Source organism: Haliotis rufescens, unplaced genomic scaffold (genome assembly GCF_023055435.1).
Source record: "Haliotis rufescens isolate VD_foot unplaced genomic scaffold, xgHalRufe1.0.p SCAF_3, whole genome shotgun sequence".
Taxonomy (NCBI): Eukaryota; Metazoa; Mollusca; class Gastropoda; order Lepetellida; family Haliotidae; genus Haliotis; species Haliotis rufescens.
In genome coordinates, this window is record NW_025964001.1 from 33,841,827 (window position 1) to 33,868,748 (window position 26,922).

At 39.8% G+C, this 26,922-nt stretch overlaps 2 protein-coding genes across 2 annotated transcripts in view; one reads left to right on the plus strand and one right to left on the minus strand.

The window, feature by feature from the left end:
• LOC124119763 (TPR repeat-containing protein DDB_G0287407-like) overlaps positions 1-26,922 on the minus strand; it is a 59,520-nt gene that overhangs the window by 10,370 nt on the left and 22,228 nt on the right. The window contains exons 11-24 of the mRNA XM_046482400.2: positions 25,748-25,832; positions 24,882-25,021; positions 23,979-24,041; positions 21,904-21,952; positions 19,798-19,940; positions 18,669-18,825; positions 17,862-17,957; positions 17,303-17,454; positions 14,832-14,934; positions 13,627-13,776; positions 11,500-11,618; positions 10,657-10,807; positions 5,285-5,399; positions 2,811-3,045 (exon numbers count right to left, since the gene is read on the minus strand). Of these exons, the coding sequence (XP_046338356.2) occupies positions 2,811-3,045; positions 5,285-5,399; positions 10,657-10,807; positions 11,500-11,618; positions 13,627-13,776; positions 14,832-14,934; positions 17,303-17,454; positions 17,862-17,957; positions 18,669-18,825; positions 19,798-19,940; positions 21,904-21,952; positions 23,979-24,041; positions 24,882-25,021; positions 25,748-25,832 (1,758 nt within the window). The remainder of the gene's footprint in view (positions 1-2,810; positions 3,046-5,284; positions 5,400-10,656; positions 10,808-11,499; positions 11,619-13,626; positions 13,777-14,831; positions 14,935-17,302; positions 17,455-17,861; positions 17,958-18,668; positions 18,826-19,797; positions 19,941-21,903; positions 21,953-23,978; positions 24,042-24,881; positions 25,022-25,747; positions 25,833-26,922) is intronic.
• LOC125384248 lies at positions 9,207-11,504 on the plus strand. The gene is made up of 2 exons (XM_048402878.1): positions 9,207-9,286; positions 10,778-11,504. Exons 1-2 carry the CDS (start codon positions 9,217-9,219, stop codon positions 11,218-11,220), a joined length of 513 nt encoding a protein of 170 aa, XP_048258835.1. The 5' UTR covers positions 9,207-9,216; the 3' UTR covers positions 11,221-11,504.

The window sequence follows — 26,922 nt, forward strand, 5'->3', positions numbered from 1 at the left end:
TGTCACATAAACCAACACGTTCTAATCTACTGCAAGGTGGACTTGAAATTCCTGCATTGTTTATATTCATTGGCAGAGAAAAGGACATTAACAAATTGCCTAACATTTTACAGGAAATAACTGTTCAAGTTTAAAGTCATGGCGTCCAGAAAATCATTTACGTAAGGTCAAAAATTAGAAGCTGTACAGAGAGTTAAAAATGAGTTTGAAGGTAATTTAAGCAGGGCTGCCAGAGAATGAAAAATTGATCGAAAAAATCTCAGAAGATGGATGTCGGAGGAACAGGTCATGTCAAATAATGACGGCAGAAGGAACAAATGTCGCATGGGCAATCCTCGGCGTAAACCGCAAGAACCAGACCTCGAAGAAGCATTGTTGGTGTGGTTTAAAGAACAAAGAGCTGAAAAGCACGTTGTGAATTACAACAATGTGAGAGACCGGGCATTAACGCTGATGAAGGAAATGGGAATTAGCGAATCGCTAAAAATTAGTGATTCTTGGCTACGTAAATTTTGCAAATGCCATAACATTTCATCCAGGAGGATCACCCATCACAGACAGCAGGACAAACGGAACTTAATGATTCAACAAATGGTCAGCTATGATCATCTCAGTGGTGTGCAACAGTTGGCAGCAGAACTCGACAAGACCAAGATATTTAACATGGATGAAACTCCATGTTACATCGACATGGCAGGGCAGACAACGCTCGACTCTGTTGGATCGAAGAACGTTGATGGCCTGAGGACTGGACACAACAAAAACAGATTCACCGTTGTTCTGTGTACATGCTTGGATGGTCGTATCCTCAAGGTCATGGTCATTCTCAAGAACCTGGTCCACCTCCCAAAATGAGTTGTTTGTGTCCAAAGGAGGTTCAATGAATGAAACGCTGATGCTATCTTGGATAGAACTCGTGTTCAAATCCCGTGGATCGTATTTTGCGAATCAACCATCTCTACTCTTGATGGACAGTCACAGAAGTCAATACACTGATCCTGTGGTAAAGTCACTGAAGTCCCTGAATGTCACCACTAAACTTATTCCTCCAAAGACAACATCCTATCTCCAGCCTCTTGATGTGTCAGGTGGGGTCAACGCTCCATTCAAGGTTGCAATGAGAAAAGCATGGCAGGATTGGTTGATCAAAGGGGACAAAGAATTCACCCCAACTGGGAACAGATAGAAGCAATCTTATGATGTTCTTCTCCAGATGGTTTCGGAATTGGTGGAATCTATCCCATCTTCTGTCGTCATCAATTCCTTTCAGCTGTGTGGTGTTGCTGAGTTCGGCAATGACGTAACAATGGAAAATCTGTTGTTTCATTCCAGTTGTGAGTATTGTTTCATTAAACTTGAGATATTCATTTTTTCGTAGGGTGTTTTTGTCCATATTTCGAATTTAAGCCCTGGGCTTAAATTTCGATAAAATGTTACCTTATTAAAATAGGCAAAATCCGTAATTAAGCCCAGGGCTTAGATACATGCAGTCCTGGTACAATGTTCCCATGGCTACCACCATCTGCCTAGCCTTGGCAGAGGGCTACAATTATACTAATCATGTGCATCCTGCCCCATCCACGCTATCCACACCTCGACCTATTTTCATCCACAATGCTCTTATTCACATTAATTATATTTACCTTCCTACTAAACCTTATAACATACAGCCATACACTATCAATATAGTGAGATTTTAAGTGTTTACTGATTTGGCCTGGTTGACAATGCCCTGTCCTAATTTATCCTTCGATTTTGATCTACCACTATCTTTTTGCTGAGAGACAGTTTTTTTATATAGCAAGATCTCCTGAGATACGGATAAGGTGTTAGTTAGTGCTGTCATGGATGAAATAATGGTTGTAGATAACTCGTTCATGTTTCATGAGTTAGGATGGTTCCTAGCCCTTTTTTACACCTGGAATGCCCACCCCTCCCATCAGGCCTGAACGCACATCAGTGGATTGGCATCCAGCATGGTATGCCTGCTACCTTTTATCCAGGGGTGGGTGGGAAGGGGAATAAGATCTCCCCTCTATAGGGGAGACGGTGCCCTCTGACATCGCCGACCAGAGTGTCTCTCGGTGGCGGAAAGCAATCCAGGAAGAGACACTTTATCCAACTGCATCCTATTCTTAGTCGTAGTTTGTAGAGTTTTTTTGCTGACAATCTAGTACTCTTCCTTGATGGTTTTGGCTTAGTAATCCAAGCCTCGTAAAGATTATTAAACCCTTCCTGAGATAAATCTAAGAAGTTACATCTTGAGCTTGGAGGACAAGTACTCTCTTTGCATGATTGGCATCTAGGGTGGAGATCTGTGATCAGCTGATCAAAGCCAAACTCTGAACACACGCCAGATGGCGATGGAGAGGGAGAGTCTCACAATGTTTCTAAACTAATTACTGTCGAGAACGATCTTGCTTCTTACACTCCCATAATCTGTAAACTTGTCTATAAGACCATCTCAAGAAGTTACGGTGTGAAATAACAAAACCAAACGTGTTCAGATGTTGATTGTTAACATCTAGATGCACAGGAACTTTAAGCGGAGGATAGAGTTTGCCTCACAACTAGTAGATATGTTGGCAGTGAAGAGGATGTCTAAAGATTTTATAGTGTGATTACAGCCTAAACAGGAATTTATGGTTGTGATGTAATAGATGTAAATCATTCAAAGGAGTTATGGGCTGCACACATTGTATCCACATGGGGAATCAAACTCAGGTCTTTGGCGAGACAAGCAAACACATTAACCGTTTAGCTTCTCCACTGCCCCTATGATAACTAGGAACCCCTTCAGTGATACTGACATGGTAAGTGCATGATCCAGGGTCAGGTGTTGTGGGCGTGGCTGCTCCCGGGGCTGGAGGATATCCAGGAAGTCAAGGATGAAGTAGGAGACAGGGTCTGGGTCATGCTCCAGGAGCACCAGCAGGATCCGTTCTGCCTCGGCATACTTCTGGTTGTTGAATAGGTACTGCACTATGTCTTTACTAGCTTTCTTCAGACGCTGGTGGACAACTTTGTTGCGAACAAGGATATCAACTGTAATGAAGTGAATGGGTAAGTTTGTATTAATACTGCTTTGAACAGCATCTCAGTTAGGGATCGACGATTTGATAGTCTTGAGGGTGGAGTCCTGGGATTTTAAAAACTGATAATAATTTGTTCCCCAAAATACTATCAAATAGTAATTTTAGTCGAGATTACAAAAAAATGCCCAGTGAATTGTAGTACCACCAAAAGGCAATAAAGAAGAACAGCGGATGGTGTACATCATTTACACATTTCCAATGGATACAAACCTGAGAATTGTGGAAGTGAATGCTCACCACCAGTAGAAACAGTTACCCCTGTTCATACTTCATACTTATCTAGGCAATCTCATTAAAATCAGATCTAAATTCTCACTGCCGCTAAACAAAGATCTGAGGACATCCCATTATGGGTCACGTCAGAACGACCTTTTGCGAACTTTGAACAACCACTGAAATGTCTAACAAGAAGTTGACATCAGCCAACTGGAAAGCAGCTTTCCAGATGATAATTTTGACGGAATCAGTTGTACGGGCATAACTGTCGTTCGGAATACACCGTGTTAACATTTTCGAGGTTGCATGATCAGCAAACACATTCTGACTGTCACTTTCATGATGTGGTAAGTGACGCTTTGATTGGTCGAATGAAAGGCCGTTCTGATGTGACCCGTAATGGGATGTCCTCAGATTTTTGTTTAGCGATAGCGAGAAATAAGATCTGATTTTAATGAGATTGTATCTAGGCAATATACCATGTAATACATATCAATATTACGAGGGGTGTTCATTAAAGATTTCCCCTGAACCACTGGACCTAGTGGAATGAAACTGGGCATAGGTATTAGTCTTTCTCCACATAGGAACCACCAAGAGTAACACACTTCTCCCATCGTTTTATGCAACTATGGAGACCTCGCTTGTAAAAGCCCTCATTTTGCGTCTCAAACCAGGACTTGACTTCAGAAATCAGTGTTTCATAATCTGTGAAACATTTTACCTTCAAAAATGACTTCATGGTTGGAAAGAGGTGGAAGTCAGATGGTGCAAGGTCAGGAGAGTAAGGAGGATGTGGAAGGATTTCATAGCCACAGGACCGCCCTTCTGTCTGGGCAACATGAGAGTTGTGTACTGGAGTATTGTCTAGCAGGAGACGGACACCCTTGGTCAGCATGCCACGCCTCTTTAGCTTGATAGTGTCCCGCAATTTCCGCAGCAGTGAAGCATAATAAGATCCTGTAATTGTGGTACCCTTTGCCAAGAAATCCATTATCACTACTCCGTGCTGGTCCCAAAACACCGTGAGCATGACCTTGCCTGCAGAGGGTTGGACACGTGCCTTCTTTGGGGGTGGTGACTCCACATGCTTCCATTGCATGGACTGAACTTTAGTCTCAGGATCATAGTGATGGACCCATGTTTAATCCTGTGTGATAAGTCTGTCAAAAAAGTTTGCCTGTTTTCTGGCACATGTCCAAAAGATCCTTTGAGCAATTGACCCGTTCCTGCTTTTGGAAAGGTGTGAGCAACCTGGAAATCCATCGTGCAGACACCTTATGCATGCTCAAATTGTCATGGATGATTTTTTCCGCAGACCTTACACTGATCTTGACATCTTGTGCTAACTGGCGAACAGTTATATGTCGGTCTGCCAAAATGGCGGTCTCCACTTGATGGATAGTGTCCTCATCAATGGCTGAATGGGGGCGACCAGGAATGGCAGCTGTTTCCACAGATGTCCGACTACACTTGAACTGGCGATGCCAGTGTTTAACAACGTCATATGATGGGGCATCTTCCCCATAAGTTGCTTTCATTCATCGAAAGTTTCTTTTGGTGTGCGACCTTTCAAATATAAAAACCTAATCACTGCTCGGTATTCTACTAGCTCCATTTTTACACCCTACTTGATCATAAGACCTGTAAAAGTGGTAAGATTAATAGTTCGGTGCTGCAAATTCAGACATAACCCATAGATACATGTATCATTACACATGTGAAATTTCAACCAAATATGATAACCCTAAGTGGTTTAGGGGAAATCTTTAATGAACACCCAGCGTACCTTCAAGGTGGTAATAACTTTCCAACCTGAATCATGCATTTAATATATGTTTTCAACAAATATAAACGACCATCAAAACATATGTTGCATGTTGTATCTTTAGTGCCCACCAAAACGTTGTATCTGCACTTTATACAGTGATAAGGATCCTACTCAATACACCCAATTAACCACAGTGACTCACGGACATGGAGGTACAGCGTCACAGCCTCATCATGCCTCTCCAAATGATACAGGCTTATTGCATGGTTCTCCAGGAGCTTCCGGTAATTGAAGTCGTCCTCTGACACCTCATTTAGCTAAAAGGAAACATTTAAAGGGGAACTGGACATGGACAAATTGTTTACACAACATTATATGTTTCTGCTAAAGTCCACATGATTATCTATATATACAGTTAATCATTAATATAGATATCAAACAATAATTATCATTGTGTATAATTCTATGAATACTACCTCTATTACATCATAGCCACAAATTCCCATTTTGGCAATAATCACACAATAAAATGTTTAGATTTTTCAACAGACGTCCTCTACATCGCCAATTATCCCAATAGTTTTGAGGTAGACCCTATCCTTTGTAACACTGCATCCGTGCAAGGTGGGAAAACATCACTTCTTTCCAATAACCTTCATGGACTAGATGTAAGATATACTGGGGAGGTGGGAGGGACTATTTCCTGATGTAATAGAGGTAGTATTCTTAGAATTATACACAATGATAACTATTGTTTGATCATTCCTACAAATATCCTACCTCTATTACATCATAGCCAGTATTTACCAGAGAAACAGGTGGAATCTGTCATCTAGTAATTGGCAGCAGTGAAGTGAGGGAATACATAGAAGAAAAGGAGTATGAACCAATGCCTAAGTTCCTGATTTCACCGTTGGCAAACCTGAAGAACACTTGGCACTTGTGGTGTCCTTCCCGTTCTATGACCTCATAATTGTTAACTGTTTTGGGTGATATAAGACCTTACTTATGATGTTTCTCTCCGGTTCTGAGGTATTTGATGACATCACTTCCGGTTTTGAGAACATCAATGACAACACTTTTTGTTCAATCTCTTTGTGACATCACTTGGGTCATATTTTATGTCACTTCCAGTTCTGAGGTCATCTATGACGTCACTTTCGGTTAATCCTTCATTGTGACGTAGACATATACTTGATGCTCTATAGCCAACAGCATATATACTTATCTCATAATGACGTACATTTCCACTGATGACATGTTTCCCTTTATATATTGGTGATAATACATACTCTCTACCTTAATTCTGGTTCTGAAGTCTTTCACGACAACACCTCTGGTAGTTATACATGTTACATCGAACAATTAACAATGTAATAACCCTATCACCTATGATCTATGATGGGCCATGCTAGGGCTATCAGAATTATGACGATTCTGTGTCCTCGACTTTCCTTATTACTCTGTCCACGAGAGACCAAGGAGGGAAGGCATAGGAGAACATCCCCTGCCAACTCATGGATAGCGTGTCAACCTGGAGACCTAATGGTTCTGGGACTGGGCTGCTTAAACGTGAAGTCGATGGTTTAGGCATGTGGCAAACAGGTCAAGGTGAGGGGTATCCCACGTCAAGGTTATCCACTTGAATACCTTGGGGTTGAGAGTCCATTCCGTGGGTACAATCTTGTGTTTCTGAGTTAGGCAGTCTGCAAGTATGTTCACTTTCCCCGGTATGATGACACGTGATATATTGGTGATAATATCACTCTTTACGTTAATTCCGGTTCTGAAGTCTTCCATGACAACACCTCCTGTAGTTATACATGTTACACTGAGCGACTAACAATGTAATAACACTATCACCTTATGATCTATGATCCCAGATGTTAGCCTATGATCCGTCCAACCTACTTGACATAGTGTAAAGGCCAACTTACCTAATTTTGTGACTGAGACATCACACCTCGTCTTTGTGGATCTGAGATATTGGGTCTAACCTGTTGAGTAAGCAGGAATTGTAGGAACATCCATACCTGTGCAGCTTGAAGATCTTAGCGCATCTTCAGAATGCTATACAGCACACTATGAATGAATCCAATTTGTTCCAAGTTCATTTCAACTTTAGTGTCACAAGGTTGGCCAATAAATTCCTCACTGTTGACAGGGGGGAGTACATGTCTGATGCCTGCTGCAAACCAGTTCATATATGTGCTAATGTTTATCATCTGCTTATTGACATTGTCAAATTTTTTGAATTTGTTCATCCCCATATTAGGGTGTCTGACCAGATCAAAATATTCCTCATCATTGGTAGGAGATGTGGGGAACGGACAACTGTGTGTTTTATAGCACTGTCTTCCTTTGTGGGGGTAAGGCATGCTGAAACTTCTGCTAGTCGAAGCGTTTAATTCCGCATTCATTTTTGCGACCACATTTTCAGTGAATGACGGATAAGGTAATGTATGAAAACCTGCCCTCTTTTCTACAGGATTTTCATAACACACCCGTTCAATAAGCACCGGATCCTCTACCTCATTGCTTGGTGGTTTGACAGATTGAATCAACTGATAGATTTCATAAATGATATCATTAAATGATTGAGTAGTCATTTGGTTTAAACGTTGAGTACACAATTGGATTCATCATGAGAAGCGTTCGTAATATCCTCTGGATAGTACCCCCGGGCACTTGCCCCTGGGGTGAGATGGTATCACGTGGTGTATGCTTTTCTCTCTGCTGCGACCCTTGGCTCGCGCAGCACAAGGATTGTGCTGTATAAGTGTAATAGCTAGGTGCTTCATAACTGTCCGAGCTAGAGACACGGCTCTCACGTTTGATTGTGGCTGAAAGAGCACACTTTTTGGCACTGGGTATCTTTAGCACGTTTCACCTCAATCTTTGGTATGTAAGGGTGATATGCCCTGCAGGAAGAATGGTGTTTATTTTTGTGAGACTCCTGTTATACATGTTTCCTTTTTCCCCAGATGAACAGGGTGAGTTAGGGCTATGGTGACTACTCTCGTTTGATACAACACGTCTTTTGTCCTGTGAACTCTCTGATCTGTGATGTGTATGTGAATAGGACTTTTGTCTACCATCTCAATCATGTGATCCAGATCTGGTCGTTTCCTTCAAATTTGCATGTTGTTTTAGCTTATATCCTGTGATATGGATGCCTTAGTTTTTTGGGCGGGTGGGTTGAGTAACGTGATTTATCCTCAACATGCAAAAACCGGGTTCTCTTTATACATCACCCCTTTTGTGCAAGGTTGCAAGGTGCAAGGTTGGTGCAAGGCTGCAAGGTTGACTATCGTAGGTTGTCTGCTGTAATCCGTTTAGATCTTGACTAGCTGTAATTTATTATCATATATGTGGTTGGATTGATCAGCAAAAAACTTTGCCTGTTGATCCAACACACAGAGATAGAAGTGATGTTTTCCCGCCTTGTGCATGCGCAGATGCAGTGTCACAAATGATAGGGTCTGCCTCAAAACTATTGGGATAATTGGCAGTGAAGAGGACGTCTGTTGAAAAATCTAAAGATTTTATAGTGTGATTATTTCCAAAATGGGAATTTGTGGCTATGATGTAATAGAGGTAGGATATTCGTAGGAATTATCATAAATAACGTAAATACTCCCCACCTCCCTGCATATGACAGGTTCCAATGACAACAAATGCTGATGATTCCAAAGTGTAAATCACAAAAGATCAAAAACTGCTAGCTGACTGTTACTTTTTATCCATCTCAGTAGGATGGTGTTACTATGAAATGATCACTGGCAGCAGTGCTTACTATAGGATACACCAGGATTTTTCATTTCTCAGGGACACAAATGATTCAAGATTTGAACTTTATTTCAGAATGTGCAAAGTTTGATCAAGAAATATTGAAGGGTCCTTGAGTTATGTCCTTGAACTACCCACTATCATCATTTCAACCCTCCTCAATCCCTAATTACCAAAAAACACAAGTTTTGTAATAAAATATTAAATGGTTTCTGAATAATACTTTGGAAACAAGAAATGCCAAACAGACGGATAGATGCATAGCTACCATTCCTGTTAATCCCTCTCCCACTTTCAGATGGAGGATGAAAATTAGGATGTCGGGTCAAAGCAACTAACCAAACTATGAGAAACTATTTGAGCTTGACGACAGCCACCACATCACAGACAGTGACCTACCCTGTGAGGATGTCTGGTAAGAGTATTGGTCCACAGCAACCCATGCTTATTGTAAGAGGTGACTAAACAGATCAGGTGGTCAGGCTTTGTGACTTGAGTGATAGCATGTCATCGCATCCCATTTGTATGGATCTATACTCGTGATGTCAATCACTGGATTGTCTGGTCCACATTTGATTATGCACAGACTGCTGTTATGTAGCTGAAATAATTCATAGGGTGGTGTTGGATAAACAAATAAAACAAAACATCTCTATCCTACTAAGTCACCTGTTATGACCTGAGGGCACTGGGGACATTTTCTAACACTGGAATACAATCTACATGTATACAATATATATATTCTTAATAAGCTCAATCCTGTATTCAGTGTGATACTCTCACAATCTACATTTGATCATTAGTGCCACAGTCATCAATATTCCAGCTACAACATGGCAGGCTGTAAATGATCCAGTCTGGGCCAGACAACCTGCTGATTGGTACGATGAGCAACATCCCATGTGATGAGGGAATGATGGCAACTAAGTCACTAATCCTGACCACCTAATGCTGGCTGAAAAGTTCAGACTCAACATTGTAAAGAAATGAAGCTGAATCATTTTAGAAAGCTGGCATCTGATTGGCTCAAGAACCCACACATTCTTGGGCAGCCAAAGTTTGCTCAGGGTTGCATCTGACCTTTCATGACACCCTGAAACTTAACAGTCCATAATAATGTTGCAATAACAGCGTTCAAAATACCTGCCTGCCCGACTGTCCGAACAGGTTGATTTCAACTTGGGCTGTCAGATTATCAAATCTCCCTGCCCGACGGTCGGGGTATATTTCATAGGTGAAAATATTTCCCGATGATAAGCATTAATTCACATGTAAAGATGAATGATAAAATGTAACCAAAAAGAAACCCCGTTAGCTTTTAGACAACCTAACATTTAGCGATGCGCTTATGCTACAAGCAATCAGTTTTCATATTTTTAATTAAATTATCCTGAGAAACATATGATTATAGTGGGCAGGCAGGTTTTGGTCAGGGCTGGGAGTTTCATACCCTGGCAATGATTCACTAAAACTCCTGTGCTTTTGAACTCAACCGTTTCTTGACGGAGAAATAGAGCACACTGTGAGAGTACAATGTCAGGTCACACATTGACAGAGTAGCCATACAATGCTCAATGGCTGGCTCTTACAACAAGCATGGGTACTAGCAGATCACCATGAGGAAGGCTTCCATATAACATGACACTGTGGACATCACAAAGACAGACCCTAATCTTTCCTGGACAGTGTGATATAATTTATATAGGTATTCAATCCGTCAACCTGAATTGTTAATTTTGAAACATAAATTTGTCTTCACCTATTTTCCAAAACGCATCTTAATACCTCATATATTCTAATGGTTTTATTGCTGTATTCCAAGGCTTTCTGGTAGTCTGGTTTTTCCCGATAAAGCTCCAACGCTGACAGGTTGCCATAAGCCATTGCCACATTGATGTGTTCCCAGCCAACTGCTGCTGCCTTCATTTCCAAAGACCTACAACACAGGACAGACCTACAGAACAAAGACCTGGAATACAGATCATCAAAGTCATGCAGTCTCCTCTGAAGTTCATGGCCGGTGCATCATCTAAGGTGATGCAGACTCACCTGAAGTTCATGATGAAGTCTCACCTGAAGTTCATGGCCTGTGCATCATCTAAGCTGATGCAGTCTCACCTGAAGTTCATGATGAAGTCCCACCTGAAGTTCATGGCCTGTGCATCACCTAAGCTGATGCAGTCTCACCTGAAGTTCATGGCTGGTGCATCCTCTAAGGTGATGCAGACTCACCTGAAGTACATGTTGAAGTCTCACCTGAAGTTCATGACCGGTGCATCCCCTAAGGTGATGCAGACTCACCTGAAGTACATGTTGAAGTCTCACCTGAAGTTCATGGCCTGTGCATAATCTAAGGTGAGGCAGTCTCGCCTGAAGTTCATGGCTGGCACATCATCTAAGGTGAGGCAGTCTCGCCTGAAGTACATGATGAAGTCTCACCTGAAGTTCATGATGTAGTCTCACCTGAAGTACATGATGAAGTCTCACCTGAAGTTCATGATGTAGTCTCACCTGAAGTCCATGGCCGGTGCATCATCTAAGGAGATGCAGACTCATCCGAAGTACATGATGCAGACTGACCTGAAGTACATGATGCAGACTCACCTGAAGTACATGATGTAGTCTCACCTTGAGTACATCTTCTCTGCATCATCAAGTCGCTTGAGACGACGGTAACACAATGCGATGTTGGTCATCAAGTTTCCCAGCTCATGGTATGTGCTTCCGAAGTGAATCTTCTCCAGGCCCTGATAAAGACACAGCAAAACCTTGTTAACTAAAGGTCCTCAGTGTAATGTCTGCTATTCATAGTCATCACATGACTGTAGTGTATACATGATAACATGACACTGTACCTACATCATCGATACTGTTGACGTCACATGTGAGCACATGTTCGTGGCTTTGGAGTGCAAACGATCTAGCTGGCAAGACGTGTGTTTACGTTATCTCTCTTGTTGGGTCTGACCCAGTTATGCAGTTATAGTACGTGCTTAAATGCAGTGCTTCAATGCAGTCTTACTCTATGAAGTCAGAGAACATTTCACTCAGGATCACAGAAAACATAGCAAGTTATACCAAGGATGAGACAAGAAATACATCATAAAAAAATATGTGTCAACCGTAAAGTAGACAACGTAATAGTTGGATGTGTGAGTTATGAGGTTTAATATCATATATTATTATACATATACAGTCAAACATCGTTGTGTCAAAGTTGAAGGGACCTACGTAAATACTTTAAGTTAGAACCAAAATTGATGAATAGAGGAAGGAATACACAGTTACAAAGCTTTTACTTCAAGAAAACTATGTTTCACAACACATAAAAGTTCAACACAACAATGTGATGCAGTGATGGTCGCGTGTGCATGTAGCCTGTAGATGGGATAAGTATATTAATATACAATATATTGTAAAAGATTGTCACACAGTCTTGTGTCAAAAAGACATGAACTCGTGAGTGGGTAAAACTATAAAAAGTGAGAAAAGCCCCTTTACATTAGCAGGACATAACAGCATGAAATAAGGTATGACATGTGTGATGTATATTCACATACGACTGCATAGTTTTGAAGTAGGGAACCTTCTCACCACGACTTATAGGGGTCTCCAGTCAATTTGTTCTACAAGTCAGACCTCCAAGACATGAGGTTAATCTGCTGGGCATGTCTTTTTATGCTTTGTCAAAGCTATCAAACGCAACCATGGTGAATAAGCATGCCAAGACAAGAAGAGGAATGATTGACAATATCCATAAAGGATCCTCAAATTAATACAGAGACATCACATGCTCAAGGCAGGGGTGAGCAGGTAAGGGTTTAGGAAACTGCTGAAACAGAAGCACCTAGTGATGACTTCTATGTCGAAGACTGGGATGCAGGTTTTAGTTGATGCCCAAGCAATGTTTGATGTTTTACCTCAGGACAATTTTCTCCAACAATGTCACTAGTAGTTGCAACTAGAGTGGACTATCCAAGTATGCAGAAGCGAGAGAACTGACGGATAGGAATATCTATCCTATATCAATTAGGAGATGTCATGCTGCAATGCTATGACTTCACCCTGGAATGTGATCATGTCATGATGCAATGGCTGATGTCAAATGCTTCCGTGCTAACCGAACTTGCCTGGTTAGTAGATTGTTAAAAAAAGACAACTAAATCAATTTTGTTATGATAAGTATTGATCAAACTTAATATTTAATTAACATTGTATCCATTACATGAAGCCATATAGCGCATTTATTTAATTTTAGTTTGACGAAAAACAGATAATTAACAAGAAAAGGGGAAAACTGCAATATTTGGGTCCCCAAGGAAATCCACGAAGTGGGGACCCAAATACTGCAGTTGACCCAAGAAAAGTATGCATATTGCAGGACACATTTCAAATCATTTTACAGTTATCCTTCAACATGTAAGATAAGATTAAAGATTGAGCCAGAAAGTTAACTGAAATAGTTTGCCTGCTTGTACAGTGAAATCCTGATACATCTGTTATTATAAAAGAATCATCCACATAACTGAACATTCTGTTATCTTAACTGACCATCATAGGCTGCTGTGTTCCTTCAGACAAGAAGATCTATCACAAAAGATGCCCAAACATTGGAATTGTGGTGACAAATTACTTGTTTAGCATGTTTGGTTCTCCCAAATTTTCAGATATTTGACAATGGCTTAAGTGCAAGGATATTGCCTGTATCAGTAACAAGTTACAAAATGTGCATAATTGACAGTTATTAGAGATTACCTTCATGCACTCTTCAAATATCTTAATGGCCTCCTCATACTTCTCTTGGTTCATGGTTAAATATCCCAAGTTTTGCATGCAGGTTAAGACACTGCTCTCTTCATTCCACTTTCTGTATAACTCCAAAGATTCATTGTAAGCTTCAAAGGCCTAGAATTTGAAGAAACAGGAAATATCACAAGGACAGTTCTATTTTTTCAAAAATATATTTAAATAATATTGAGGGATTGGTCATATATAGGTGGTGGTGGGTGTGTGGGTGTGTGTGTGTGTGTGTGTGTGTGTGTGTGGTTGGGGGGGGGGGGGGGGGGGTGTAGAGGTGAAGAGGAAGTGTGTTACATAGAATGAGGTGGGAAGGAAAAATAATTTCATCTCAAACCATATTCCATACCATACTCAGCCATGTTCCAGCTATATGACAGCGGTCTATAAATAATCGAGTCTGGACCAGACAATCCCGTAAATAATCTGTATATAATCGAGTCTGGACCAGACACTCCAGTGATTGATATCATGAGCATCAATCTACCAACTTGGATACAATGACATGCATCAACCAAGTCAGCGGGTCTGACCACCTGATCCCGATAGTCGCCTCTTACGACAAGTATAATTGCCTTTTACAGCAAGCATGGGTTGTGATAAAGACCTATTTTAACCAAGATTTTTCAGTACCAATCATTAACCTGGATGACAACCGAGACCCCCAAAATCAGCCCGAGGGGTTAAAATGGGGTATGGTATAAAAACTGCCATATACTACCGGTAACCATTATCTCATATAGGATATCATTGTCACAGGAAAGCTAGCCGAAAAGACGACACACTAAGGGACGTAACTCCAATTTCTTACCACCTGGACTGATAGTGATCACCCATTGAAAATGCATTGACAAACCCTATCAGCCCTGCAGGGAGTGTAATACAGGTCTGGTTATTAAACCTTCTGTGATATGACTGTCTCTATGTTTGCTCTATTGCTCATGCAAAATGCCTCATATCATTGATAGGTGTATGATAAATAATGCTTTTAATTTTGATTTTTTAAACTCTTTCATCCAAAGTTTGAGGATATGTATGGAATGGACAAAATGAAACTTCTAATTCGGATTGTACAAAACTCTTTTATCCCAAGGTTAAAGGATATGTATGGAATGAAAATGTTTAATTCATTAGAGGACATGTGTAACAGCTTGATGTCTAACCTTTTCTGTCATCCCTTGTAACAAGTAAGCCATGCCAATGCCACTGAGAGAGGTAGCTTGAAGCACTTCCAAAGTCTCTTGTTGACCCTCCTCATCCAGCATTCTGAAGGATAAATAAACAAATTCTACCAGCAAATGAATCTTCTGTATAAAAGTCATATCAGTGCAAGATGATATTCAACTATGTAAGTGTAATTGAAAAAAACAAGCTCCACACAGCAACACCCTGTTCATGGATCTCTCAATAGTAGCACTGCCACCAGTTACAACTCGCACTGGGCTGGGGGCCTTGCAGCAAACTGGCTGTTGTGTTTACAAACAAATGACTGCCATGACTGTAGTTATGAAAATTCTTCATTTCAATTATCAGGTATTCAGTATGACTATAATGTAAGGGATTCAGTGTTTTACAGTTAGTCTAAAAATCTTGAACCAGTGGTTTTAACGTCAAACGTAAATTTATTTACAGTTATGTACTGTTATAAAAATTCTCAAGACAAATCCAATACACTATGTGTGTGCCATTTAATTCTGTATTTTATGATATCAATAATGCTTTATTGATACCACACATTTGACTTGATCTCTAAGAAAAAAACATGGAGTGAGATGTGACTCAGATCCCACTGACATCCAATACTGGAATCAATGTGTTTAATATTCGCAGAAACCACTGTTTGATTCTGCATACTAAAAAGTGCACAAATACAACAGAATTCTTGTAGGAATACTGCTTAGATGGTATTCCTAGATAGTCATACTATACAAGGTACCAGTTACACACAAGAGAATCCACATGTTTTTATCCCCCGTTAGGAATATTTAAACGGGCACCATCATTCCCTCCATGTAAGATGTCGTTTTCTAAAAGATCTTGAAAATCTTTCGATATTCATTCACCAAACTTGGCACATAGATAGGTCTAGTGGTGAACCAGTTGCTTTTGATAGTTTGTTACTGTTTGTCGAGTTTCCATGGCATCAACTTGGACTTGGACTGAAAATGGCAGTTGTGCTCATTTCAGGAACAGATCTTGAAAAACGTACAATATTTCTTCATCAAACATAGATAGGCCTATTGGTGAACTGATGCTTTTTGATATTTTGGAATTTTATTGATATCTTTTTAGTTGTCCAGGCATATATATATTCATATACATTTCATATATTTATTCATGACTAGTATTTACCATTGCAAGCGATATCGCATCTTCCCAAGGCAAGAGAGTTAACTGACTTTAAAAGTCCAGTTTCCACCCTTGCCGAACTAGGCTGGAATTCCTGGCTCGGTCGTAGCGCCACCAGTGGTTATTACGAGTTATGCCCTTTCTATGCCTCTCCTACTGACCAATCAGATTCAACCTCCCGTATCACTTGCATTTGCTTCAAACAAAACGGTGGCACCCAGTCAAGACGATCTGATCGATAATCAAGATCTATATTGTGATAAAACGAGTCTTACATTGCGAAGTGCATCAAATCATGTGAGCACCTTGATTAAAAACACGAAAAGATTTAGAAAATATCTGTTGACAACGAGTTAGCAGTGCACATGCTTTGCAAATCCTGCAGTCGACCGAAATCTGCATGACACTTTACGAACCGGATTTTGATTTCGGTGTGCGATTTTGATTGGACTATGCATAGACTCGTTAGTCCAGCCAAAATGTAACTCCATAATACCAGCCTAGTTCGGTAAGGGTGGATACTGGACTTTTATAGTCAGTTAACTCACTTGCCTCGGGAAGATGGCGATATCGATGTCTTTGTCTTCTCATCAATATTTTTCACACAAAATGTGATTTTCAATATAAATTTCATGATAGTATGCATGTTATCAGAATGAATTCAACATTTTTGAAAGACACCATTCATTGGATGATCTGTGGAACATTTCAGTTTCTGTGATGCATTGTCTTTGGAGATGTCAAAGTGGTAGTTGTTTACAGGTGGGAAAGACAGAGGCAGATTGATCATTCCTATAGGCACCATAGCTAAGATAATTGATTAGTAGATCATTAAGTTTTAGTTTCATGGGCCTTGTTATAAGTTTCAGAGTTGTCAGAGATGTCGAAAATGCAAAAGTTAATGACAGACAACTAAAGAGATAGACGGACAACTTGTCATGACAAATGCTCACTTGACATTCAATCAGGTGAGCTAATAAGGAGGAAAATAGTGCCATAGTACTGTAGCTCACCAGGATTTGTAGTCATCAGGATTTGTAGTCAAAAACAGTTGCTGTCAGCATTAATATTTAAATATTTTATGCAGTTTGACATTCAAACTGGCCACAACAAAAGTTAAGTTGACTTTCAGTCAGATGAGCTAAAGATTCAGTACCAAGCTATTATGTTCTGTGAGCGATATGTGCTAAGCAAACAGGAGGAAGACCTACATGCCAATAAGCACAAAGGGAATGAAATGGCTTGTAGAAACATCAAGCATCCAAAAGCAATGAGTGACCTTCACCTTAGACAGCGGTCCCTGACACTGGTGTGTAGCTGTATTCCCTCTTCATAGCGGCCAATGTCCACCAGGAGGTTGGCCAGGGAGAGCTGTGTATCCAGGGTCTCTGCAACATTCTTATCAGGTGACATGCCTTTTTTCCCCTTCACATTCTCCTGAAACAGCAATGACAGACTGTCTGACATAACTTGAGAAAACGTCACTACACTCCTAAAAAAAACCCACAAAACACTTATCCAGCTGAAGTTTACTTCAATATCTAACAAATCTACCATGTCTACAGTCAAGGCCGTATGTTTCTTGCATTCACTGCTTTATGACATTAAGATGACAACATGCTATTGTTGTCATTTATCCTTTATTGATACTCATCTGGGAATTTCTTTGTAATCAAAGTAATAGTAAATAATTTTAATACAATATCCTCCTCATATCAGTAACTGAACATGTGGCACATTCTCATTAAGTGGTCAGAAATTCTTGTCTCTCTAACTTCACAAAAACTAAAAGCAAAATGGACACTTGTCAATAACTTCACACATTCTGCAAGGTTAACACTGACCAGTATGTTGAGGCGTCGCCGGATAACATTTTCTCTCCCCTTTACACATGATGCCAGGTTGAGGAAATTGGATATTCCTGTCAGAACCTCCAGCAACTGAAGCATGACATACACAGAGTACTGGTAAATATTTTGTCACTGAAGCACAACAGATGAGTCTGTATATTGTACATACACATAAACTCATAGTTTTATATCAGATATCAACATTATGTACAGCCGCTTAAGGATGATAGTAAAAAGTACACCCTTTAAAAATATTTACCCGTATGATGATTCCCTAAATTGAATCCAACTGTGGCAATGTACATTTTAAGAACAGGGGGGCTACATTTGGTCTTTCCTGCATATTCTCACAACATTCATGATTATCCGAACCATTTCTCCCAATACCAATTGTCATAACTCTCCCACTTTTGGAAGTGATCGATTGGCCGTTGCTTTTATCTACGTTGCCCATCTACATCAATGGAGAAAAAGTCACTAGACACTTTCCTCTAAAGTAAAACGGTGTTAAATATACAACGTCATCAAGTTGTGAGCGCATGCATGTTCAAATCTCCAGAAACGATGTCATGATAGAACAATGTTTTATCATGAAATAAACCACGCTTCATTCTTCATTTTTAGGGGGCGATTTTTTCACATAGCTATGTTATATATACACATAAACTCATATTCACCATAGGTTACTCAAAACACAATCACTCAGTGCACAGATGTGTAGCATGCATTGCCACAAATGAGTCAATGCGTAAAGTCAGTAATATTACAGGTAACATTGTAATACACATCAGCAACACTGACCAGAAGACCAGGGGGCGCCTCCTCCTCCAGGTGTTCCTGTATCAGCAGGTATCTGTCGGCAATGTATCGGTCCATGCTGTCCATGTACATGGATGCCACAGTGTTGAAGGACAACTTTGTGTCCTTCCACAGCTCCAAAAGGTCATACTCTCGCTCCCTGAGACACAACACAATTATTGAAATGTAACACATTCACTAAAGCATGACAAGGTCACTGAAGTATGACAAACACTGAAATATGACACAATTGTTGAAGTATGACACAACTGTTGAAGCTTGACACAATTGTTGAAGCAAGAAACAATCACAGAAGCAAGACACAATCACTGAAGCACAACATGATCACTGAAGTTTGACCCCTGAAATAAGACAATTATTGAAATATGACATAATCATTAAAGTATGACACCATCACAGAAGCATGACACAGTCACTTTAAAAATATGACAATCATTGAAGATTGACACAATTACTGAAGAATGACACAATCACTGAAGTTTGACACAATCACTGAAGTATGACAGAATCTACATGGTTTTTACAACAATGAGTGAGTATGGTTAAATGCCGCTTTTAGCAATATTCCAGCAATATCATGGCTGGGGACATCAGAAATGGGTTTCACACAATTTACCAATATGGGAACCGCTGTCATCTAGCTGGAATATTGCTGAGTGTGGTGTTAAACAAAAAAACCAAAACCAAACAGGACCAATGTTGGAAATAGAACCCGGGCCTTCGGTGTGATGATGAGATTTAGATGCTCATAACAAATGAAGTTTTCTCTTGAAGTTTGAAATATAATCCTCTTTCACTCATTTTATCAATAATTATGGATTTTATCATGAAATTAAATGTAATTCATATTGACATTTGCAAAGGACCAAAAAGGGCCTTGTCCTGTCTTGTTCATAGATTGACAATCCAGATTATTCATTCACTGGGTATGGTGTTGCCCAGAGTAAAAGGGTTTCACTGATGTCAGACCAAGGCACACCCCCGTTCCACAAAGCAATCTTGGTGCTATGATCGTCATAAGTCAGCTACTCAGTCAAGATGGCCATGGCTGATAAATCTGCACCCCTAGTTACCAGCTTACAAAATGGTTGTCACTCTAAACAAAACTTACCTGTGCAGTCTACTAAATATATACAAATCAGACAAAGCCATGGCCAGTCCTTCCCAGTCCTCAATGTCTTTGTGTAACCATGGCAACTCGTTTGTTGTTCGCCTTGTGTCCTTGGCCATCATGTCAGTGAAGTTGTGAAAATTCTGAAACATAGGCAGCATTATACACTTGACATGAGATTGTTCCATCAGTGATATTATCAGTTTTGTCAGTGAAGGCATCCCAGTAATCACAGGCACTGCAATAGGATGTGCGGAGTTGCATCCCTTGGTCATGCCAGAAACCTGTGAACTTGGGTTTGTATCCAAGATTCGCCTTGATTATTTGTCTAGGTTTGTCAGAACACGATGCTAGTGATTTTCACCAAAATATCTAAGCCCTGCATCACTTCAGTGGGATACAATTGGGTGTATTTTCACTGTTGGTAAATTAAATTCACTGTCCAGATCCACAAACCAGAATTCCAGCTAAAAAAACATATTTAATGTAGGATTCATTTCGTTTCATGTAAAATTCGTCCAATAGGTGAGGTTTCCGTGTATCTGGGCTCCGCTATGCGGGGTTCCACTGTACTTATGTTTATGTCTATTTACATGACTTCTTGTCTAAATCACATCATTTCCTATCTTCTCTTATGTCCAACTAGCTGCCCCTCCAGCAACTTCCTCAGTCGATGTTATTACCATCTCTTCCCATTATCTTAAACACTGATCACATATCAATATAATACAGAAATCAGCTGATGGGCCATCACAATGGCAGTGCTACATCTTGTGTTGTTACAATCACCAATCAGATGTGAAACATGTCAGTGGTTCACTTTCAAGGCAGATTAAAAGGAGCTGTAGCTCACCTGAATTGTTAGGTGAAAATATTAAAAAGTTGGGATCAAGATAATGGACTCAATGGTTTGGGCATGTTGAGATGTAAAACAGCTACAAGGCTCACACATTCTTTTTCCACTAAAACAGTGCCGTAGCCAGCCGGGGGGGCAGGGGTGGCAGTTGCCCTCCCTGGAGTTTTTATCGAAAACATTTTTCCTTGTGAAAATTAACTTGAATAAGAAATGAATAATCTTATATGCCCCCCCTGTCAAAAAAAGTTAAATACGGCCTTGTAAAATAACTCTCCACAACAGAAAATGACTGGCCGGTGAGTAGAAATGTCATAACAAAAAACACAACAGTACACATTTTTATCTGTGAGCATATTTTCATTGTAATGTTTCAAATCAGAGGATACAACTCTTGCAGACAACCAGTTAAATGAGACAAGCCTAGAAGCACCACCTAAAGCCAATCTCATTAAAATCAGACCTCAGTTCTCGCTACCGCTAAACAAAGATCTGAGGACATCCCATTAGGGGTCACGTCAGAACGACCTTTCATCCGACCAATCAGAACATCGCTTACCAGATTATGAAAGTGACAGTCGGAATGTGATTTCTAATCATGCAACCTCGAAAATCTTAACTCCGAACGATAGTTACGGCTTTAACGAATGAATCCATACAATCTAGACCATCTATTAGCCATTCCAGAATGTTCTTTTGTTTAGGTTTCAAATTTGTAATAGAGAATTTGTCAAAATATGTTTCAAAGCATAGTCGCCAATTTGAAATTAGTGCTGTAAAGCACGAGAAAACTGCCATCGGATTGTCATTCCATTGGTCAGTCAAAGTTCGCGGAAGGTTGGTCTGACATGACCCGTAATGGGATGTCCTCAGATCTTTGTTTAGTGGTAGCGAGAACTAAGATCTGATTTAAATGAGATTGCACCTAAGGCACGACCTAAAGTCACACTGTGTGATGTATATCAGTAGTTAATGATTACCCCACTGAAGCAGCATCAATGTCTCAGCCATAGACTGAAAATGGCTTCAAGACCACGGAGTACAGTCCCTCTTGAACTCGTTGCGACACAGGTTTTGCCACACACCTATACCTTGTTATTGTGTTATCTTTGTACATGTCACCGAGTGAAAACATATCAGCCTGTATATCAACTCAACATTTACTTATTCAGTATTCACTTACTTACGGTGCTAGATCATCAAGAAAGTCATTCATCACATCAAGAGAGAAAAGGATGCATAGATCCACATACCTTTCTTTTGGCATTGAAGTAGTCAATGACTGGTTTTGTTGCAGTAATCCTGAAATGAAAGAATAACTTCTTAAATCCCTGGCTTCTACCCTGTCCCAGGCTGTCTAACACTGCCTGTTAGTGCTCAATAGCTGCCGTGAGTTGATTTGCCTGCTAACGCAACTGTGCATGACTGGAATACCATCTGTAAGGGCAGCGTAAATATACTTTGAGGAAATATCTATATCTATAATATAGAAATGACCTTTCATTTTCTTTTAATCCTATCAGTCACTGGGTGATAAAATAAACATAAAAATGTTTGGAATTCATTATCATAATAAAATAAATGGACAGATTTTTCAGTTCATTTGTAAAATAATTAAACACTTAAGCATGTTAAGCATTTAATAAATTGCCTAAGTGTAAATTTTAGACATTTTATACATTGACTTTAACATATACACATGATAAAATAAGCAATGCTCAGGTGAAATATTAAGTTTGTGTTACAAGTCAAAATTGTATAAACAAAAATTGCATCAAACCAAACAAATGACTTTGTCACCATTACTGATGCTAACCCCAAAGATACATACATTTCCATATTATTCCAAGACAAAACTGTATTTAATTTTGTTGATCAATGTGACGATACACTCTAATACTATAACATTAAAATAATCAATAAAAGAGACACGGTTGGCACTGCACCCGCCACAAACCAGTTGATATTTCTGGGATATCATCCGAATATCCACGGGGCAAAAACAAAAACAAAGTTGACAACCAGTACCAGTGAATTGTTAGAGATCAGTGCTCCTTTAAAGCTCTCAATGCTAATGTTAAATCCATTCACGTGTCACAAGTTGTGCATCTGATGTCGAACCATTTCGACAGGCGAAAAGCACAAGGACACCCCCAAACAAAACTCACAATATCTTTTTATCAAGAAGGCATTGCATATCAAAAGAAATTCCATAAATTAATATCTGTGATCACCTGTTTACTATGTATTGACCCGAGTCGCAGTCTTCATTCCTATGTTTAATATTTCTTTATGATTGCTACCAGCGCGTAAGATCAAATTTTGTCTAAATCCGAAATTGTAATGCTTGGATTCCACGCTCGATTATTTTCTAATTATATTCTGAAAACAATGGCAGCGAGGAGCGATATAACATATTGATAGGACAGAATAATAACCACAATATGTTATTGGTCTATCATTGCAAGAAGGACAATTTAGAATAGTATAGGATGCCACTGAAAACTTTTTCTGAGAACCCCCGTCCTCAGAACAGATGAAACTAGGTAGTTAAGTGAGTTAAAATTTATAATTTAACGTCGTATTGGCATTATTTGAGCCACATAGCGACTGAAATTAGGTAGACACGTATGGCGACTGGATGGAGAATGTATAGACCCTATGTGATTATATACCCAAAACAAATGTGTACTTAAAATATCCTAAACACCTGAAATTTGGATCAGTGAAAGTAATTTATTGTGCCCTGCAAATTTAATGACATGACATATTAGATTGACTTTAATTTTCTCATCTCTGCAAATGACATGATGACCTTGTAAAATAAATTTTTATTCTATTTAACGTTTGGATGCTAAATTTGTTGAAATGGTTAATAATTTAGCATCAGGCCATTGTTTACCAATACAAATATGTGAATGTGAATTTTGTGTAATTCAGGTTCGTTTTTGTCTCAATGTTTGAAAATATCAGGATATTTTTATATAATAATGTGTATTTTGGTATCAGGAATAAATGTTTCAACTATTTGAAAGCACCCGTGCTCTTTAGTGTCCCTTAAGCCTTACCTGTACTTAACTACAAAAATGAAAAAGCAAAATGTTATCTGAACAAGTTGCCATGTGTATCATGTAGTTTCCTTGTTTAACCTATTGTTAGCTATTATATTATTATGTATATACTAACCTATCACATGCACATTTCTTTTTATAAAACACAAAAGTTCACATTCGGTTGAACAAATATTAATGTTCTTCAACTTATCATTTTCACATTCAATTTTTAAGGATCAGTGAAATCAGTAAACCTCAATTGATTCAAAATGTACCTGTCTTTCTGGCTCTTCATGTATCTTGAACTGACAGCATCTCTCAATTCTTCAAAAGCAAAACTGAAAAGCAAACAGACAGGTATCAGTGAAAGAATCAGAATATGGCATGGTGAGTGATTGAAATAACGTTTAAGTGCACACCTACTGATATACATAACGACAAATTGACATTCCAGATCACCCATACTGTACTTATGTCATAGTCCACTTGGAATGTTATTGTCACTTGAGTTCTAGGCAAATGTTCCTTTTGAATGGGCAGGGAATACAAATGTCTGTAAATGTGTCTGTTTATCCGCAATTACCTATCCGCAGTACCCCAAATACAACGACCTACCCTAGCACTCCAAATACAACCTACCTTAGCACCCCAGATACAATGACCTATCCCCAGTACCCCAGATACAATGACCTATCCCCAGTACCCCAAATACAATGACCTACCCCAGCACCGCGAATACAATGACCTACCCCAGCACCCCGAATACAATGACCTTCACCAGCACCGTGAATACAATGACCTACCCCAGCACTCCAGATACAACCTACATAAGCACCGCTGATACCATGACCTACCCCAGCACCCTGAATACAATTACCTACCTCAGCAGCCCAGGCACAATGACCAACCCTAGCACCCTGAATACAATGACCTATCCCAGCACCCCAGATACAAAGACCTACCCCAGCACCCCAGATACAAAAACCTACCTTGGCACCCCAGATACAATTACCTACCCCAGCATCCTGAATACAATGACCTACCCCAGCACCCCAGATACAAAGACCTACCCCAGCACCCCAGATACAAAAACCTACCTTGGCACCCCAGATACAATTACCTACCCCAGCATCCTGAATACAATGACCTACCCCAGCACCCTGAATACAACGACCTACCCCAGCACTCCAGACCTATCCAGAATGTAGGTTTCCATGGCAAAGTAGAGTGGGGACCAGACATGGTTGGGGATGTGCAGGATCTCCATCAGCTCATTCTCAGACAGACCCTCATGCGACACCATCAGCGCCATCATCACCTGCACACATCACAGCATCTCACAGAAGGAATATGTGCTGTATCACATTAGAGTTGCAATGTATAATACCATAACTACATAGTATATATATAATGTCTCTCCAGTCTACCAGCTAGGTGGTTTGTTAATAAGCCTATGAGGTTACCCATTGTTTTATGATCGGGTTGCAGCGACATAATTTTTTTTGCACAGTTGATTGTGCATAAACAAATGTTACAAGAAATTAAGAAAGGCGTTGTTTTTTACTATGTTGATGAACATAATGCGATTTCAGGAATGTCCAAGTGACAGTGACAAATAGGCTTTACTATATATACTATGGATACCACAGATATGCAACTGCTGGTATCATGAATTGCAGGAACTGAATTTGTATGCAAGGTAGGAGTGTGTATGTGTGTCACCCTGTATCAGTCAACAGGCACTTGGGCTGTGTAATGTCATGTTGAGTGGTGTAGATAAATGCCATTGAAGTCAGGAGCTCAGATTTTTTATACTCTTTTGGTCAAAGTATGTGCATGGTGTGGACATGATCATGGTCTTCTCAAACTTGGAATTCTAACATATGATGCCTAAGGGAAGAAACTCTGATAGCACTTTGTGGCGCCGTAGACCGATATAAGCCATGACACAGAGATCAACCACAGAGATCAAGTTAACAGGAGGGCAAACCCAGACCTGGTGGTAGTGAGATAAAAACAATCCACATTTCCACATATCACTCACCTGTTGGACAAGGTTGCCCTCGTAGTCTTGGACATTGTAGTCCCTTTCAAGACGTGACAGATACTCCTGGAACAGCTCTCCAACCCTGTCAGGACACAGTGGGATAAAGAGCATTACTCCAAGCTTAATCACTTGGATCCTGGCAATAGTTTTCTAGGCGTCATTTCTAACTTTGAAAAGCCACATTGAAATTTAAGGAACCACATTGATTTAGACTCATAAACAAGACAAGACAAGATTGAACTATTTCAATTGTTGTAATGTGTGTGAACTTGCTGCAAAAAAAAGACAAGTGATTGAATGATTAACCTTGTCGAAAGACCATCACTGGAATTGGCTTCGAAAACTACCTGAAACAATACTGCTGCTGCCTTTTCGCTTTATTCCAATGTTTGTTTTATGCATTTGCTTGGATTTCCGATTCATTTATTACTATCAGACACATTCACAGCTGATGAAGTAATCTCGGTCGTCTCGCACCCAATGTTGAATTCCCCAATGCCACTGTACCCATCCACATCTGAATGCCTATGAGACTGTTGGCAGTGATAGCCATAGTTATGTCATTCATCAGTCTGGGATGGACAGGTTGGCCTACAGATGGCTCTCCAAAACATGTCCAAATATTCTTCAATGATTTTAACATGCCTCCATTGTAAAAGTAAACTGAGAAAAGTGCACGTGACATGAAATATATAATCTCAAAGCATAACAGACAATAGCATCAGAAATCAAACAATAGTTATCATTGTATATAATTCTAAGAATACTATATCTTTTACATCATAGCCATTAATTCCCATTTTGCCAATAATCACACTATGAAATCTTTAGATTTTTTAACAGACGTCCTCTTCGCTTGTAATTATCCCAATAGTTTTGAGATAAACCCTATCCCTTGTCACACTGCATCTGTGCATGCTCAAGGCGGGAAAACATCACTTCCTTCCAATAACCTTCCTCGACTAGATGTAAGATATATTAGGGAGGTGGTATGGACTATTTCCTGATGTAATAGAGGTAGTATTCTTAGAATTATATACAATGATAACTATTGTTTGATAATTCTTATGAATATCCATACCTCTATCACATCATAGCCAGTATTTACCAGAGAAACAGGCAGGATCTGTCATCTAGTGCTCCCGGATAATTGGCAGCAGTAAAGTAAGGGA